Source organism: Hyalella azteca, unplaced genomic scaffold (genome assembly GCF_000764305.2).
Source record: "Hyalella azteca isolate HAZT.00-mixed unplaced genomic scaffold, Hazt_2.0.2 contig5438, whole genome shotgun sequence".
Lineage (NCBI taxonomy): Eukaryota > Metazoa > Arthropoda > Malacostraca > Amphipoda > Hyalellidae > Hyalella > Hyalella azteca.
Window position 1 is genome coordinate 64,417 of NW_025935628.1, and position 20,018 is coordinate 84,434.

Here is a 20,018-nt window from a genome sequence, read left to right on the forward strand (position 1 = left end):
TTTACTAACTTTAGTGCGCCACATTTATACAATTGCGCTTTTTGTGGAATGATGACTGCTACTTATCGGCATCGGTTAGCAACGTTAAACGTACTTTATTTTATTTCTACCTGATAACTTTAACACTCTGTTTTCATTTACCGTCGCCAGTGAAATTTTTGACTAAGGTGCAGGTTAACTTAGCTAAGTTTGAATGAAAACTAACGAATGAAAAAATTAGTGGTCATATGCCACATGCATATGGCCACTGTTCATCTGTTCTTCAGTTTGAAGATGGTACTTCGCCGGTAGGTTATCGCGCTTTGGGAAATGCATGTCGCTGGTTGTTATAGTTGAAATAAATGAATTTAGTTCGGATGTTTTTTTTCTTGTATCAAGAAAACACTCTTGTCAACCGCTTCTGGTCTATACCACATCCCCTCAGATGCGTCTGGCCCAGACCGTCTCCCATCGACCCCTCCCCTTAACAGACTCTCACCTCGACCGAATAGACGAAGACTGAATTTGACCTCGACCGACTCTGATCAAGACCCTCTCCACTCAAATTTTTCTAAAATAGACTTATCATTATCACTCCGAAGCCCTCCTCTCTTTCTGCTCGGGGAGGGAGAGGCGCTCCCTTCCTCTTCCCTTGCAACGAGTGCGTTGTATAGAGGGCAACTCACTCCGCCATGGCTTTCTATCCTTAGTATGTGTTTCGGATGTAGCTGTCCCAGGTCATGCTGGAGCGCCGCCACAGACCACTCTGGAGCGCTGTTACAGAGGCCCTCCTGTCCGCTGCCCCGAATGCGCAGTTCAGATGGCAGCTTCCCGCTTCAAGTGCGTGGTCCAGATGGCTCCTTCTTCGCCACAAGTGCGTGGTCCAGCTGGCACCTTCCTCGCCACAAGTGCGTGGTCCAGATGGCTCCTCCTTCGCCACATGTGCGTGGTACAGATGGCACCTAGATGGCAGCTTCCCCGCCACAAGTGCGTAGTACAGATGGCAGCTTCCCCGCCACAAGTGCGTAGTACAGATGGCAGCTTCCCCGCCACAAGTGCGTAGTACAGATGGCAGCTTCCTCGCCACAAGTGCGTAGTACAGATGGCAGCTTCCTCGCCACAAGTGCGTAGTACAGATGGCAGCTTCCCCACCTCAAGTGCGTGGTCCAGATGGCACCTTCCCCGCCACAAGTGCGTGGTCCAGATGGCACCTTCCTCGCCACAAGTGCGTGGTCCAGATGGCAGCTTCCTCGTCACAAGTGCGTAGTACAGATGGCAGCTTCCTCGCCACAAGTGCGTAGTACAGATGGCACCTTCCTCGCCACAAGTGCGTAGTACAGATGGCAGCTTCCCCGCCACAAGTGCGTGGTCCAGAGGGTCTCCTCCCCTTGCCCCGAGTACGTGGTCCAGAGGGTCTCTCCAACACGTTCAGGGACCTCTCGTGTCACAGGCACATCGATTGCGTCCTCCCTCGAGGAATAACCTTCCCTCACTTCTCTTTCCTTCCCCTTCCTCTCTTCACTATACTTCAGTCTTGTTCCTCCGTTAATAAGTCACCGTTAAGCTCCACCTTCTCATGTTTTGCCGTTTCGTGTCAATTTACCACTTCACATGCATTTATTCTCCTAGCTCGTACATAAACGTATAAGAGCACCTGGTAACGATCGCTGCACCTGTCGCTTGCGTGTGCGGCACAGCGATACGCCTTGACTTTTATAATGTGCATTGCAAAGCTATTGTGTATTGCACAGCTTATGTGCAATATATTTACGAGAACAAATCCAGTGCCTGTCATACACGAATTGCAATTATGGTGCATTGAAAAAAAAAATCGAATGTGGTGCTTTCTTAGACTTCAACATTTTAACAGATGCCAATGCACAACACTCTGAGCGATATTCAACACCCAATGTGTTTTTGATATGATTCTGCTCTTATTTTGAATAATAATAATAATAATTATTGATTACAATGAATCATTTCACTGAAAAATGAATGTGGATATCAAATTTGTGTGATCGAGTGGTTCGAAACTCACCACTTGTAAATCCCGTACCTATATAGTCGTTCCGTACCACCTCAAACCGCTACATTAAATCAGCGTATAAATTCAGCACCACGACATTAGTCAGCATCTAAATTGGTATGTTATTTTAATTTCATCCTTCTTAATGCACTAAATATTTTGTCTATGGCACCTCCATGCACAAAACTAAATTTAAACAATGCGCTAAATTTAAACATGATGTTTAAATTTAGCTTAGTGACCTTGAGGTAACTGTTGTAAATTATTGTCAGATTATCTTGTAGTTGGCAGAAAATATTTCCGAGGAATAAAAATAAGTTACGTAGAATTCTTGTTTACCCCGAACGTGTATATACGCGTGCCACCTGAAAGTCTCTTACATACCACTAGTCGTCCGCTAACCCCTGTTTGCGGACCATTATTCGACGACTTGCGAACCACTGCTCTCTACCATAAAGTAGCTCAATGTTAGTTGAATGCTAAATGTGTTGGCAGGTAAAGTCTATTATTGATAATTAAGGTGACGCAGTCAAAGCAAAATTAACATACTCTGGATCAGTCGCGTGTAGGTATATTCAAGCTATCTACTAAAAATAATACTACCACCTATTATACTTGTTCCATTTAATTGATTGCCTTCGTTTTGACCCAACAGGCGATGTCAGGTTGAATCAACGTACTTCGCGACGTTGAAATAATGTTGAATATTAGTCCAGAATGGAAAGTGAATAAACGTAATTTTTTCAACGTCGTACATTTTGACGTTGCTTCAACGATGAAATCGCGTTAAATTCTGACTCTAAAATCGCATATATTAAAGGTTTTATCAGGTTAGATTGTTCTATCAAGAATATCACAGTATGTGAACACCGTGTTACAATGAGCTTCATTTGTTGTTTATAGAAATTCAGAAATAATAAATCGGACTTTATTTTTATATAGAGTTTCAACAGTTTTTCAAGTTTTCTAAAAACTTCCTTTTCAATTACACTTAGGCGTCGAATAATGATTCTGGATAAAAAAGATATTTCAGAACTGCGATCGTGTCTTTTTTATCCAGAATCATTATTCGACGCCCAAGTGTAATTGAAAAGGAAGTTTTTAGAAAACTTGAAAAACTGTTGAAACTGTTTATAGAAATACTATTCATTACCCTATATATTTATTTACCTTTACTTTTCAACTGAATATATCAGATCACCCTTGGATTGCATGGGACCCCGGACCTCTGGCTCGCGCGCCTAACCTTTGCCCTGCAGCAGACCACGGTGAACCTGGCTTCTCAAGGGAGATTAAGAGCTATTTGATCTAACTTTCTACATAATAACTTATTGAATAGTCACTTCTCTACCTATATTATATAGATATCATTCATTTCCTTGACTATTCACTTAAGTAACAATATTAAAGATGCCGAATGTTAAAAATCACCGACGCACACCGTCACCACTTGCAGGTTGCTTACGCAGGGTACAATAATTGTAGATAGGGTAGCGAATAGTATTTTCTATATATATAATAAATGCAGCTCATTGTAACACGGTGCTCATATACTGTGACATTCATAATGGATCATGTAAACCCGATGAAACCTTTTACAAATGCGATTTTAGCGTCAGAATTCAACGCGATTTCATCGTTGAAACAACGTCGAACTGTACGACGATGAAGAATGAAACGTTAAAAGCCTAATGTGAGTGTGAAATAAATTTTTGGGTGTGAACTTTCTTAGAAATTAATGAATGTGTAAATCGAACTATTGTAGTTATGAAATGAAGTGTAAAAGTAATATGAAAAATAAAAGTTAATCGAACGCAGAAATTGAATAAGAGGAAATTTAATCAATGTAAATAGATGTAATTCAACATTCAAGTTGCATAACGATGCCTAGAAGACGATTTTTTCGCGTAGATTTTATGAAAGTTATTTTCGCGTAAAGTTTAGATCAGCGGAGACCTCGGCAGTGTACACACTCAAATAAATTATAGGATCGCATTGTCCAAATAACGGCACTTGATTACCCAGAGCACAAGCAGAGAGCGGACGTAGCGATAATGCGTCATTTTACAATGCTTAACTGGATCAGGATTACCCAAACAAAGGCAAAAGTACATCGCTATTTAGACAAAGTCTCTGCCATTACACTGAGTGTAGGGAAGCCTCAGCGTACGACTTACAGCCTCATGGCTCAACGACCTGTGGCGCTCTCAAGTCCAAACCATCCTGCGCCCCTGCCTGCCGCGCGGGCTCTTATGCTAGTGTGATCATCTCTTTGCTTATACCTTTTGCTTATACCTTTTGCTTATACCTTTTGCTTATATCTTTTGCTTATACCTTTTGCTTATATCTTTTGCGTATACCTTTTGCTTTTACCTTCTGCTAATACCGTTTGCTTATACCTTTTGCTTAAATCTTCTACTTATACCTTCTACTTATACCTTTTGTTTTTACCTTTTGCTTATACCTTCTACTTATACCTTTTACTTATACCTTTTGTTTTTAACTTTTGCTTATACCTTTTGCTTATACCTTTTGCTTATACCTTTTGCTTATACATTCTGCTTATATCTTTTACTCATACCTTTTGCTTATACCTTTTGCTTATACATTCTGCTTATATCTTTTACTCATACCTTTTGCTTTTACCTTTTGCTTATGACACTCCTTTTCCTGCCTGCTGTACGGGCTCTTTATGCAAGTGTTATATACTTATATCTCTATCGTTTGGCTATACCTACACGTCGTCGAGTTCAAGGCGCGCTTGATCCGTTACTAACTTTTAGAAAACAATGGATGATTCACTTGATTCGAAATCAGCGTTCTGAATCTTGATGATATTGAGTACCGAGGGAAATTTTCTTCAAGTTTCTGCCTTCGACGGTATGATACTGAGCTGTTAACGTAACGTATTTCTCATGATCAGCGAGCTTATAATGACCATAGCGTGTGATGTGCTACTGCCGCCCCAGCTCTGAGGGGATATCGTGATGCTCGCGCTAAATCAATGAAATGCTCAGCCTATATCTTAAAAATGCAATAAAAAACGAATGATATGGTGGAGATATCGTCAATATTACAAACAATGATATAGTGATGGAAGAGAAGACGCGAGTGTATTACAGTGTCGTATAACCTAACTATCATGATTTAGGGTCTCTTGCGTTGCCAAAAATAAGGTAAAGCGCAACAAAATTAGGGAAAAAATACCCGTAAAATTTTTGAGCGTAAGGATAATATTTTGAGGGCGTTTGTTGGTACTGGAGACTCCGCTGACTTGTTTATTTGGTGTCATAAACTAGCAGCGCTAATGCCATAAATCGTGCTGGGTTGAACGTCGCGGGCGCTTTCCATGGAAAATATGAAGCGGAGTACGGGAGGCATGAGGTGAAGTCGAGAGCTTTGGCCTCTAAGCCTTCTGCTTAAATTTAGCAAGTAATAGGAAGTACTACGTCAGTGTTGCTTCATTATTATGAGTTTTCGTGTTTCTTTTTCGTGATTGATGAGTTCACTAAACGGGCACGACGAAACAACTAGCGTTTATAAATACAGTTCTTAGGGTAGGCATAAAAAGTTCCTGCAGAACTGAGTGTATCTCGACGTCTGAAGATGACGTTGAAAAAAGGAAATTACTATTTCAAACTTATTTTTAAAGAAAGAATAAGTGGACCGAGCTGCCTGCTGATAACAACTCAGCATAAATGAACAATATCGTACAGCCAGCAGCTGTGCAGGGTGAGTGGTCGCCGGGGTGCAGGCGTCCGTGCCTGCCGGGGCCCTCCTGAGGTGACGGCGCATTTTTTATTTCTGTGTATGAGGGTCAGAGCTGGGCAGCGCTACTTTGAAATGTAGCGCCGCTACCGCTACTGAAAATGTAGCGGTCGCTACATGTAGTGCGCTACTGCCCACCTCTGATGAGGGTCAGCGAAGAGGGTAAAGTAGTGCGATGATATTTAGTTGCTTTCTAAAGATATGAGTTTTATCAGTTTGCTGCTAAATTGGTGAAAAATTTGAAAGGCAAGACTGGGTATATATGATTCATTAGTGGGACGTGTCAGGGGGAGCGTGCTAGTGAGGCAATTATGAATAATTTATGGAATGTTGTTCCCGCTTTTGGTGTATTGACAGCCAAGTTACAGGCCAAGGAAAGATAAGAGAACTGCTTGCTCATGGCAGAACTCAATCTGTACTGAAGAAGGACATTTCACATAATGAGGTCGACTTGTCTTAAATAAGTAGTTTGCTGACAAATTTTGTGTAATTAAAGCATGTGCTGTTTCCGACTAAAGGAAAGAACTAATTTTTGGCGTACGATTTGATCGACTTGAGTAAGCCATGTTAGCTTCTATCGCAACGCACCAACGTTACTCCATGCTGGCTCGGTAGAAGCAGCCTCTGTTGAAGGCCGGTATAGAAGCAGCCTCTGCCGCAGCTGCCGCGTGAGCTTCACCGCGCCACCAAAATCGTCCGCGAATTTTTTTTTTTTCAAATGAACAGATGTGCAATTTTTCTGCCCTGCTGACTATCGCCCGCAGACTTGCAAACACTCAAATTCCAGGAGCCTTGTGCAGGCCACTGGAAAAGTTCTCAGGCGTACGCTGTATTCTGTGCCACATTTGTCGTGTAAACGAAAACAAATTACTCTCTTGGGGGCTGGCTGCGGCGAAATCCCTGCTGTAAATACCTGCCAGGCTTTCCGGTTTGTGCTGCTATTGCCAAGCCAGGCTAAATTAGATGAATTAGTGGCAGCTCCTTCTTTTGTGGAGCTCTTGGTGGCTCGCAAGAAAACTCATTTGCATGCCTGGGCGCTGGTGCAGCCTGTCTCATTATTCGCTTCTTTTCTGTTCTCAAACTAAAGCTTTCAGTAAAACTCCAAGTGCCGTTTTAAGAAGAGTTGATTACCGTTTACGCTAATGAATTTTGATCATTTATTAAAATTTACACCAGTAACACTCGTTTATTTGTTATAATTTCTATTATAATATCACTATCTCTTACTCGATCGCTCGTGACAATCAACTACCGATCAGAGAGGATCGAGCTCATTTCTCCGGTTTGCTCTTTATATTGTGACGCTTGCTTGTAACTTGCTTCACTTTCATTGTAGGGTGACGTCTTCATATCGGTAATGTTGATATTAATTTCGCGACGTAAAATGTCAAAATACTTCAATTTCAAATAGCCTTTGCTGACGGCTATAATTCTCCTCTGTTCTTTCTCTTCGTATTGTTCTGATATGTCTTGTACTATAGGAAAATTCAATAATTCACAAATATTAGTACTCTACGATATTCGTATAAATTTGGATAAACCCAACAATGCATCAGAAGATTTATGGGTCCACTTCCTCCCCCTGTATACCATAAGGGGAGGTTAGGGTAATTAAGGATGTTGTCTGTGTCGCACGAGAGGCCAATCTTAAAAGTTAGCGTCCAAAAAAACTGTCGCTCGAAGCGCCAGTGCTCAAAATATTTGACTGACGTGTAACTGATTTGCATGACGGACGCCGCACGTTGCTCGTTCGTCTCCGAAAATGTCACCCAAAAGACCCAATTTTCTGCTTAACTTTAAAACGGCCGCCGAAATTAAGCCCAACTCTGCTTGCCGCTCCTACAGCTTCTGTAGAGCGGAGGGCTCCTGTTCTGGCCAGGACAGACAGTGTTTATGTTGCTTAGTTTTTGGTACCTGAGTGGTGGAGGTGTATTGGAATAACGCTTTGGTGAATGATGTTTACAGTAATTTGTAACTGGGTGAGTTATATTTGCAGGAATTAATACTTGGGGCCGGGTGAATGATGTTTATAGGAATTTAATACCTGGGAGAATTATAGGAATCGGTAACTGGGTGAATGATATTTTCAAGGCTGAATGCACTGGGTGAATGATACTTACAGGAATGAATGCTCGGGTGCACTGAGAGAAAATTTACCTCTGTTGTTTTCAGGGCCTCTCCGAGCGATCGTGCTGAAACCGAGACACCAACAGCTGCCCAGGTGTTTCAAAGATGTCTAAGTGTTTCAATCTGCAATATCTTTCACAAGTTTCCAGCGCCTGTCGAAATCATTCTAACATGTTCTATCTCCTCCGGAAAATCTCAGTAAAATCCACAGCCGTCTCTCAACCAAAATGAGAAAAATTATTTTTCTCTGTCTATAATATTTCAACGCTCTTCTCCTTCACGTAGGAGCAAGTCACCTATTTATTCTTTTATACAAATATTTATTACACAATTAATATCTATATTCATAGGCATCATGAACTTTCACTCATTGCTCTCACCACTGTCGAGAACTCTACCACTGTCGAAACATCATTCATGAAAGATGTTTACAGGAATTAAAACCAAATAACCAGTTGCTAGTGAGTTAAACTGATAATATAGAAGCGGCCATATATGTAAACCTCTGCCCTGTGTAAACCTCTCCATATTTGAACCTCAGCCATATGGAGACCAAACACAAATGCAAGTTTCAGCCATATGTAAGCCTTAGCATAGGGCCGTTTCTAAACTACTCAGCAATTTCTTTAATTAATGAAAATAAATAGTATAAAATTTTAAGAATAGCAATTTGTTGTGGTTTATGTAGTGCAGGAATGCATGACAGGATTCCAACTTCAAAGCCTCTCAGTTCAAAGGCAGACCAATCGGTCTGAAGTTAGCAAGATCGCGTGTTTTTTACTCACGTACAATCCAAGTCAATTAGTTTCAATGATGAATACAAGATCAATATACTTAGTTCTTTCGAGGAAAATTTACGGTCACGCCCTTGCAAATGAACGTTTTTGTCCTGAAAATTATTGAAAATGCAGGGAGTCGGCCTTCTGTTCCCTGTGTGCACAATAGAACGTTGAGTTTCAAAAGCAACTAATTTATCAGCATGTTGTCCCCATTTAAGCCCTGGAGTCGTACTACCGCTACGTGTACTTTGCCGCTACGTGTACTATGCCGCCACGTGTACTTATAAGCCGCTACGTATACTTAAGTCGCTACGAATACTTATGTTGCTACGTGTACGTAAGATCGCTACGTGTACTCATCCCGCTACGTGTACTTTGCCGCTACGTGTACTTATGCCACTACGTATACGTAAGACCGCTACGTGTACTTATGCCGCTTCTATATAAATCAACGAATTCTCTGGTCATCAATCGCACGTGTAAAACAAGTAAATTCTGCCATCTAATACCAATTTATGCCACTACGTGTACGTAAGACCGCTACGTGTACTTATGCCGCTACGTGTACTTATGCCGCTCCTATATAAATCAACGAATTCTCTGTGGTCATCAATCGCACGTGTAAAACAAGTAAATTCTGCCATCTAATACCAATTTATGTACGTAAGGCCTCTACGTGTACTTGAACTAGTTTTGACATAACGCACCCTGGTCGTGCAATGTGGATCCCTCGTATTGCAACGGGACAATGGAGCTCAGCAGCAGGCTCCACGACGGCCTCTTTTGAAGAAGAAGGAATCGCTGTGATGAACTGACCAGGGCCTATACTTTCAAAAAAAGTTAAGAGATCGTAAGTTCATCAGCCAATCATTGACGGCCTTTCAAGTAAAATCCACCAATCATAGACACGAAAATAGAGCGTAAGTACTAACGTTCACTTAGCCAGTTTTGAAAGTATAGGTCCAGCCTATGAAGCCTTGACTTGAACCTTGCTCTGCAGGCACGGAAGATTATTGGACCGAGGATTACCAAAGGAACCTTCAAAATGAAGAGCATATGGCTCACTAACTGAAGAATATAGGGAATATAACCGGAAAATGTCGCCAAACGTTTATTAGGTCAAGTGACCGCCGTTGCAACGATGTAGGTTTATTTAAATGAAAGTTTACGATTTGGTTATAATGTTTTCTATAAATCGCTCTATTGTAGCTCGTCTTGTTCAGTATGGTGAAAATTCCTACGTTTATTTTCATTCACATGTTTTCTCTAAAATATTTGTTTATTGTTGTAATATTTTCTATTGTTTAATCGTCACGAAGAATTTCTTTCACTGTTGTTATTTCTTCGCGCTAAGCCGTAATGTTATTAAGGAGTTGCTTCCATTACTTACATTACCATATTAATTTCATTACATTATCACTAACATTATCATTAGCATTATCACATTAATAACATTACATTATCATTTTGTGCGCTACTGTTATGAGAGCCTGTGCGACCTCTCATGTTTTATCAAGAAATCGATGCCTCACTTGGAATTATTCAATAAAAAAAAAAAGAAATTTGAACTTGAAAAACGACCGTGATATTTTTCGACGTTCATATTAAGTAGGTAAATACGATTCCCGGAAAATCTTTCCTTCTGAATCGAATTATGTTATTAGTAATGAGAGATTATATATAAAAAGCGAAATGTTGTATTCTGTCACATTTTTCAGCTGTATTTATCAGAATGTTATCAGGATGGGCTTATTGAACGTTATCGCTTATGTAGGAATCCATATTTTTTTGTCCTTAATTGAATGAAATTTAATATTAATCTTCTAATCAGAATAGAATATTTCCCAATTTTATCCGCACGTGTATTCACTTAAATTGATGAAAGGTATTGAGATTACCATACTGTTATGTTACGAATAATTTTCAACGTAATAATTTTATTCCCCACAGCATTTACTATATCATGAAAGTTTATGAGTAATATTCTTTGAAACTTGTAATTTTCTAACAACAAATTTCCGAGCTTATATCGTCTTCTAAAAGAATTTCTTATCAGAATTATTCAGTTTACGTTGCGGCCATGATGAATCAAAGCCCCAGGTGCCGGCGTTTTTAGCTTAACTGTGTCTGTGTCACCACAAAAAACATTTCCGCATCTTAGTGTTCCAGCAAACGAGGTGTTTCATTTGAATTAGGCTCATGCTATTAGAGCTTTTGTTTCAATGGTAGACGTTGAAATTAATTATTAAATAATTGTATATTTATAATTAAATTACAAATGCTGAAATGGTTACCTTGGATGTTGGTGGTCTTGCGCATGCAGTTTAATTTTTCTGGAGATTCTTTTACATGACGTACGCAAAGGCGCTTGATAAAAGTTGTTATTTTTTGATAATTTAATTTGGGATAATAAATACTGATAATTTGATATTAATATAATTTGATAGAATTGTCGCTCTAGCTCATTTGAATTTTATTTTGACTCAAGACTCGGAAATTTTATTTGACGAATTTTATTGACAAAAATTATTTCTACATTTTCTCTTTAACACTTTTTTGCAAAAAAACATTTTTAAATTTGTAATTAAAGTTTTCTTGAAATTCAGCTATTTACATTATATCATAATGAGTCAAGTGGCTGGTAACGAATCATTGTATCAATGCTGCACAATACAAAAATGCGCATACTGCAAAAGAAATATGGCCATTTTAGAATCTATAAGTATATTATATAGATTATAGAGTAATAGTTACTTAATTACAAAATTTGAACATTTTGGTTTAAACCAATTTAGCGATAAACTGATTGATCTTCATTAGAAGGCGTTTTTAGGAGCTATCGTGAATCATTCCCAAGTTAGCGACAGTTCCTCGACTGAACTTGTATGGAAACATACATGAATATTCAACCTTTTTTCTACGTATACAATAACCGTCGCCAATGCTATTCGTACCTAAAGGCTAGGGCCTATACTTTCAAAAAAAGTTAAGAGATCTTAAGTTCACCAGCCAATCATTGACGGCCTTTCAAGCAAAATCCACCAATCACAGACAAGAAAATAGAGCGTAAGTTCTTACGTTCACTTAGCGAATTTTGAAAGTATGGCCCCTGGAAGTGAGTGTTCCGTCAGTACACAAAGTGTATGAGACTTTCCCTCAAGCGCTACCCTCTGGCAGCGGCCGCCGCTGCTGAAATTATGCAATTTAATAATTACTAGTCGAGAGCGTTCAGGCAGCATTGCCCATCCATCCACAGGCGTGGCTCGTGAAAAAATTGAATGCAAAAACTCGTCCTCCGGAAATGAAGGCACGTGCTTGGAGTGAAAGAGCGTGCGGTAATGGTTGTACAAACCAAGCAGAAGTGGAGGAGGGGTTGGCGCCACATTTCCGGAAGAGGGGAGAAGGATGGCGGGGGATGGAATTAAGATCATCAGTCAAAGTTAACGGACCGTTGAAAGGATATCAGACTTGAAGGAGGCCATGGAGGCCTACCCACGCAAGAACACGCAACCAAAACGGCTCCGTTACGAGTATTGGCAGCCCGACTGGGCATGTACTGCTTGTTAATAGGGAACTTGGCCAATTGTCTTGTGATGTTAAGGACGATTGAAGCTTTTCGACGACTAGCCTTACTTCCAACATACGTCTCCGACATTACTGCTTTGAAATAAATCTTATATGTGCCTGAACACATCGGGAATGAATTGAGATGTCGGAACACACAATTAGGTGCAGGGCCGTGATGTGTTCTACATAATTAGGCGTGTTCTATATCATTAGCAACAAAAACCCTAGGCCTCATTACTTAACGCCAATATATGACGTGTGTGCTACCAGCTGGACGTAAGCTTGTTTGTTCTCTCTATCCTGTTACTCTCATTATTCTCATTAGCCCTACGCGTTTATTGATCTCAACGCCCTCTCATTAACCCGTTAGGTACGAATTAACAAACATTGGTATTTTCGTACGTAATTTCCCAGCGACGAGAGTTGTTGTCTGTAGGTTATGGGTTATCTCTTTGTCCACTGATATGCTAATGATTCGTCCTCGTTCAGTGCTATATGAGTCATTTATATTTGATTCATTATTCAACCATTATGCATTAAAATAATGACAAAATTACCTCTCATGACCGATAAAAAACACTAACGGGTATTTAAATGTATCGCTTCTATTCTATAGTATTCGTTTGCAAATCCGTATACTCTGCTCGTAGAATAATTCTTAAAGAACCTAAAAACCAATTATCGGTAAATAAATTGACGGTGAAAGCGATTATGTAGGATAAGTACTGACAGACGCCTAACCTAAAATGCGTCGTCCTGTTCCCTCGAAAAAATGTTATTTATTATATTCGTTGTGATGGTAATATCGTATCAACACAATATATACGAGCTGTGTGGCGGTAACTAAAATAACTGAGACGTGAGGTTTTATAGAAGTCATGTAACTTTTGTGTTTCGTTATCACGAGTATCGCAGGCACGCACTATATTAATGTCACCGAGCCCGGTGTCGCAAAGGGCCCTGACCTTCGTTTTAAATATTCAACGAACTCTAATATTATTGTCATATCCTATCCTATTCCTCTATCCCTCCTCCGCCTGCTCCTCTGTTTTCTCTTCCACCTCCTCCTTTCTGTCCCGTAATGTCCCCATTCTCAACCCCCTTTCTGTCCCGTAATGCCCCCATTCCACGCACCCTTTCTGTCCCGTAACTTCCCNTGCTGCTGTTGTTGTCGTAGCTGTTTTCCTGTTGTTGCTCTCACTCCGCTTATTGATGATGCTGTTGTTGCTGCTGTTGTTGTCGTAGCTGTTTTCCTGTTGTTGCTCTCACTCCGCTTATTGATGATGCTGTTGTTGCTGCTGTTGTTGTCGTAGTTGTTTTCCTGTTGTTGCTCTCACTCCGCTTATTGATGATGCTGTTGTTGCTGCTGTTGTTGTCGTAGCTGTTTTCCTGTTGTTGCGATCACTCCGCTTATTGATTCTCAAGCATCGATTGGCGTCTCTGAGCGAGCCTCCCGAGCCGCTTGCTGATGAAAACTGCCTACATGATGAGTGCATGATGAGTATGTGCTGGTGAGTGCATGATAGTGAGTGCATGATGAGTACATGATGAGCATGTGCTGGTGAGTACATGATAGTGAGTACATGATGAGTGCATGATGAGTGTGTGCTGGTGAGTACATGATCTGTCTCTTATACACATCTAGATGTGTATAAGAGACAGACATGACACCGTGTACATGATGCTGGCCACCTGACACCGTGTACATGATGCTGATAGCATGATGAGCACAAAGCAACCCTATTTATCAGGACGCTAATTAAAGCCCTCATTATGAGGGCGAGGACACACGCTCCCTCACGCGCTCCGACTCGTCCGTGCCAATTACCGACTTTTTCTGCGGATTTCGGTTGGATATTTCAGAAAAGGTCGTCATTTTTGGTCATTAGCTGCGCAGAGGCGTTATGTTGCCGTCAGCGCTGCTTTGTCCGCACTTTTTGTCAAACTTGCCGGCGTTCAACACAAAAGTTTTCAACTTTACGCTAAGTTTGCGGCGTAATTGTGAAGAGAAGTTGAGTAGAAATGCGACGACTGCCACTATGGACTCGAGGTGACGCCAGCGATAATTCAATGAAGAGACCCGGGACCCCTGGGGCAGACTTGGGACGTCTGTCTCTGACAGACGGCACGTCTCTGACAGACGGCATGTCTCTGACAGACAGACGGCACGTCTCTGACAGACAGACGGCACGTCTCTGACAGACAGACGGCGTGTCTCTGACAGACAGACGGCACGTCTCTGACAGACAGACGGCATGTCTTTAACAGACAGACGGCACCTCAATGACAGAAGACGGCGTGTCTCTGACAGACAGACGGCGTGTCTCTGACAGACAGACGGCACGTCTCTGACAGACAGACGGCATGTCTCTGACAGACAGACGGCATGTCTCTGACAGACAGACAGCACGTCTATGACAGGCAGACGGCGTGTCTCTGATAGAGACGGCACGTCTCTGACAGACAGATGGCGCGTCTCTGACAGACAGACGGCACGTCTCTGACAGACAGACGGCATGTCTCTGACAGGCAGACGGCATGTCTCTGACAGAGACGACACGTCTCTGACAGACAGATGGCGCGTCTCTGACAGACAGACGGCACGTCTCTGACAGACAGAAGGCGTGTCTCTGACAGACGGCACGTCTCTGATAGACAGACGGCACGTCTCTGACAGGCAGACGGCATGTCTCTGACAGACAGACAGCACGTCTCTGACAGACAGACGGCACGTCTCTGACAGACAGACGGCACGTCTCTGACAGACAGACGGCACGTCTCTGACAGACAGACGGCACGTCTCTGACAGGCAGACGGCATGTCTCTGACAGACAGACGGCATGTCTCTGACAGACAGACGTCACGTCTCTGACAGACAGACGGCACGTCACTGACAGACAGACAGCATGTTCCTGACAGACAGACGGCACGTCTCTGACAGATAGACGGCACGTCTCTGACAGTCAGACGGTACGTCACTGACAGACAGACAGCATGTCTCTGACAGACAGACAGCACGCCTCTGGTCTCTGACAGACAGACGGCACATCTATGACAGACAGACGGCACGTCTCTGACAGACAGCACGTACGTCTCTGACAGACAGACGGCACGTCTCTGTCAGACAGACGGCACGTCTCTGCCTGACAGACGGCACCTCTCTGCCAGACAGACGTCACGTCTCTGCCAGACAGACGGCACGTCTCTGCTAGACAGACGGCACGTCTCTGCCAGGCAGACGGCACCTCTCTGCCAGACAGACGGCACCTCTCTGCCAGACAGACGGCACGTCTCTGACAGACAGACGGCACGTCTCTGACAGACAGACGGCATGTCTTTAACAGACAGACGGCACCTCTACGACAGACAGACGGCACGTCTCTGACAGACAGACGGCGTGTCTTTGACAGACAGACGGCACGTCTCTGACAGACAGACGGCACCTCTACGACAGACAGACGGCACGTCTCTGACAGACAGACGGCGTGTCTTTGACAGACAGACGGCACGTCTCTGACAGACAGACGGCACGTCTCTGACAGACAGACGGCATGTCTTTGACAGACAGACGGCACCTCAATGACAGACAGACGGCACGTCTCTGACAGACAGACGGCGTGTCTCTGGCAGACAGACGGCACGTCTCTGACAGACAGACGGCGTATCTCTGACAGACAGACGGCATGTCTCTGACAGACTGACGGCAAGCTTGTGAAGGCATAGAAATCCTGTCTAGGTATACTTGTCTGTAGGACGTCTACTTCTGTCATGTGCAGCACATGCTTCAGTGCCATGGGGCACTGAAGCATGAAAATTTTTATTTTTTGATCAAGAAATAATTATTTTCTTCAAAGACTAATGATAAATTCACTTACACTGATGCACATTAATGATCACTTCTACTGATGCATATCAATTACAGTATACCTCAACTAACGCTAGTCAAAGTTCAAGCTTAGAAAGATAAATCTTGTTATTTATCGAGGTCTGCAGTTTAAATGATTAATGATTCATGAAAATTTTGGTCTGAGCTGTCTTGCCCCTCTCTAATATTTCGTGACCAAGTCCTCCACTCTGCCTTCCCACTCTCCTACTCGAGCTCTCATCTGTGCATCTCTTAATGCCCCTCTCAGTGCACCTCTCAGTGCCCTCTTAACGCCCCTCTCAGTGCCCCTCTCAGAGCCCCTCTTAACGCCCCTCTCAGTGCCCCTCTCAGTGCCCTCTTAACGCCCCTCTCAGTGCCCCTCTCAATGCCCCTCTGAACGCCCTTCTCAGAACCCCTCATAGTGCACCTCTCAGTGAACCGCACAGAGCACCTCTCAATGCCCCCCTCAGTGCCCCTCTGAACGCCCCTCTCAGTGCCCCTCACTGAGCACCTCTTAGTGCCCCTCACAGATCACCTCTCAATGCCCCCCTCAATGCACTTCTCAGCGAACCTCAGAAAGACCCTTCAAATACACCTCCCGCCCCCTGCCAGCACTCGACAGCACAGTGTTTATTATGCAGCGCATGAGCTTCTAACAGGCCAAACTTTGCAGCACGGACAGTCCTTCTAATTCCGCCTACTTCACAGTCCCGGCCAACTGCTAAAGTCTACGGTGTTTTGCGCCGAGCTTCGGCAACGTGCGCGCTGCGTGTCCAACTTGTCGTACAACTGCCGCTTCTTTCACGGCTGAACTTTTTTGTTCAAACTTATAAGAGATGAAAGTATTATTTACTCAGGGGTGGGAATGGCAAGTGACGGCAGCGTTTTCTAAAGTTAATAATCGACAAAGGTGGACGCGAAATTCGGATCCGCAGTTATTCCGAATAATTAATTGCATGATCAATGCAAATAAAACAATATTACATATAATTTTAACACATCAGCAGTTGAAGCGGAATACGGGTATCATTAGCATTTAAATGAGCGGATGTTTAACTATTGTCCGTTTATCAAGTCTGAATTGAACGTGTTCTATATCCCTTTGAATGAACGAACATGTCTTAATGTGAAGAGATTTACGGGCTTCAAAGTATTTTAATATGACTGTTAGTTTCACCTGTTTAAACCTGCCACTATACCCACGACAAGGTTACACCAGCAGCAACACCGGGTGTTGTGTTATACCAGCAGCAACACCAGGTGTTATGTTACACTAGCAGCAACACCAGGTGTTAAGATTACATCAGCAGCAACACCAGGTGTTGAAGCAGCAACACCAGCTGTTGTGATTACACTAGCAGCAACACCAGCTGTTGTGATAACACCAGCAGCAACACCAGGTGTTGAGATTACACCAGCAGTCGCCCCAGATGTTTAAGTTACACCAGCAGCAACACCAGGTGTAGAGATTATACCAGTAGTCTCCCCAGATGTTTAAGTTACACCAGCAGCAACACCAGGTGTTGAGATTCCCCTAGCAGCAACACCAGGTGTTGAGATTCCCCTAGCAGCAACACCAGGTGTTGAGATTACACCAGCAGTCGCCCCAGATGTTTAAGTTACACCAGCAGCAACACCAGGTGTTGAGATTACACCAGCAGTCGCCCCAGATGTTTAAGTTACACCAGCAGCAACACCAGGTGTTGAGATTATACCAGAAGTCACCCCGGATGTTTAAGTTACACCAGCAGCAACACCATTATAGTCCCAGTCCCTACGCCGCAGGATTACGCGCAAATTGCAACGAATGCGACAGGCAATGCGTAACGCGCCCGCCGGGATGAATGCGTAAGAACTTTACGCATTGCAATTAACGCGAGGGTCGTTCCAGCCGCCGCAATGCGCTCAACTTCGCGCGTGACAAAGGGCAGTTCAACTTCAACTTAAACTTGCGTTTAACTCTAATTCCACGTGCGTTCACGCAACTTAAAGGCATTGTTTGTTCAACTTCAACTTGAAGCTGCGTTCAAAGGAAAACCCACGTGCATTTACACAATTTCAACCTATCACTCGTTCAACTTGAACTTACTTCAACCTGTTGTGTGTTAAACCGCAAAGGACAACATCCTTGCTTGGTCGAAACCAAGAAACGACGAGATCATTTAAAATTAGTTAAATAACATGACAGTAGTTGAGAGATAGTCCTGTGATAACGACTCAACAAATAAAATTGGCTAAGAAATAGTTTGCAACAAATCATCAGTATATTCAGTCACTGATAAGGTGCAGAGAATCTATTATGGGGAATAAATCAGGGGAGGATATCGACCCCTGGGGGTTGTAAGCAAAACTAAAGGGGTCGATACATTTATGGGGATGTGAGAAGGCTCTATGAATGTAAATAAAAACGATCAATTCGACTTTCTAAAACCGTTACTACCAATGCATCTCAGTGAAAATTTTTAAATTTGGTGTAATTTCAGTCTAGAAGATAAATACTATAATTTCTCATAATTCAATACAAATATCGTACTATCGTTGACAGCTGCGTAGGGGGAGTGCCGCTGACACTCAGGGGGAACAGCAGGCTGTGTTGCTGCGTAGGGGGATTACCGCTGACACTCAGGGGGAACAGGAGGCTGTGTTGCTGCGTAGGGGGAAACTCAGAGGGAACAGCAGGCTGTGGTGCTGCGTAGGAGGAGTGCCGCTGACACTCAGGGGGAACAGCAGGCTGTGGTGCTGCGTAGGGGGAGTGCCGCTGACACTCAGGGGGAACAGGAGGCTGTGTTGCTGCGTAGGGAGAGTGCCACTGACACTCAGGGGGAAGCAGGGGGAACAGGAGGCGTAACTAAGCGACGTTTCCATGGCAGCTGGGGGGGTAGTGGGGGTGAGGATGAAGGGGGTGGGATGAAGAGGAAGTGGGGAAGTGAAGGATTCATAAAGAATGTGCGATGAAGGATCAGATGTGAAGAGAGAATTTGCCGGACCACATCGCTGTCTGGACGTGTGGCATCCTTCCTTCGTAGTGAAGTGACTAATAAATTACCTTTTTAAACAGCCCTTCCATCAGCATTATGTTCAATGTTCAAAATGGGAGATGTTTTAGGGTCTTTCTTTGAGCTTCAATCCATATAAAAAAGTTAATACGTTTAGGCCAGCATGGGGCTGAAGCCAATTTACCATTGTTCTTATCATATTGTATTCTCTTTTCTTATCATATTATATATAGGCAGTTTATTAATACCGCTCATATAATTATTTGACTTCTTTTCATTGTAAAAATCATTATCATTTATAAAGAATAATCGTTATTTTGGTTCTTGTTCTTAGGCCGTCGCTCCGATGATTTGACAATTAAGCTCCTGAATTTTCTAAGAGTGTCCGCCTATAATAGCCGTTCTTGATTCATGCAACACTATACCCTATTAATCTCTTTAATTACTAGGATTAATAGATCATTAAACTCAGTGATCCAATAAAATCGACGAAGTCGAATGACAGAAATGTACACTACACCGAATATAACTTCTAATCAGGCACAAAAATACCCATTTTAATTTTGCCTATGCTAAAATGCTGCGTATTTATTCTAATGAAGAAGAATGGCTGGACATGAGCGCTTTTACTAACCCTGCGTTGCCCATTAAGCGCTGACACCCCTATTATAAATTACAGTCGCGCACGCGATGGCCGCCCATATGCCGGCCATGAGCTGGCAAGGACCGTGCGAGGCTTCTAATGTTCGCTGAATATTTGCTTTTGTGCGCTTCATTTGCGGCGCCGTTCATTCAATCACGGAAACAAAAGCCCCTCCTTCCCCATGACATCCCCTCGTTCCCCATGACATTCCCTACTTCACCGTGGGATCCCCTCTTTTCCCGTGACATCTCCTGCCTCCCCCGTGACC

At 42.9% G+C, this 20,018-nt stretch overlaps 1 protein-coding gene across 1 annotated transcript; it reads left to right on the forward strand.

The window, feature by feature from the left end:
• Positions 1–1,115: 1,115 nt before the first annotated feature.
• Positions 1,116–16,618, forward strand: LOC108682528 (rxLR effector protein Htp1-like). The gene is made up of 2 exons (XM_018171714.1): positions 1,116–1,238; positions 16,451–16,618. Exons 1-2 carry the CDS (start codon positions 1,116–1,118, stop codon positions 16,616–16,618), a joined length of 291 nt encoding a protein of 96 aa, XP_018027203.1.
• Positions 16,619–20,018: the final 3,400 nt, after the last annotated feature.

What these genes read in the sequence shown, in the direction of transcription:
- LOC108682528 (XM_018171714.1), top strand. Translation starts at nt 1,116, where the DNA reads ATGGCAGCTTCCCCACCTCAAGTGCGTGGTCCAGATGGCACCTTCCCC. An exon ending in TGGCAGCTTCCTCGTCACAA is followed by an intron (nt 1,239 to 16,450) that starts GTGCGTAGTACA and finishes CGCCCCTCTCAG; the next exon opens with TGCCCCTCTCAGTGCCCTCT.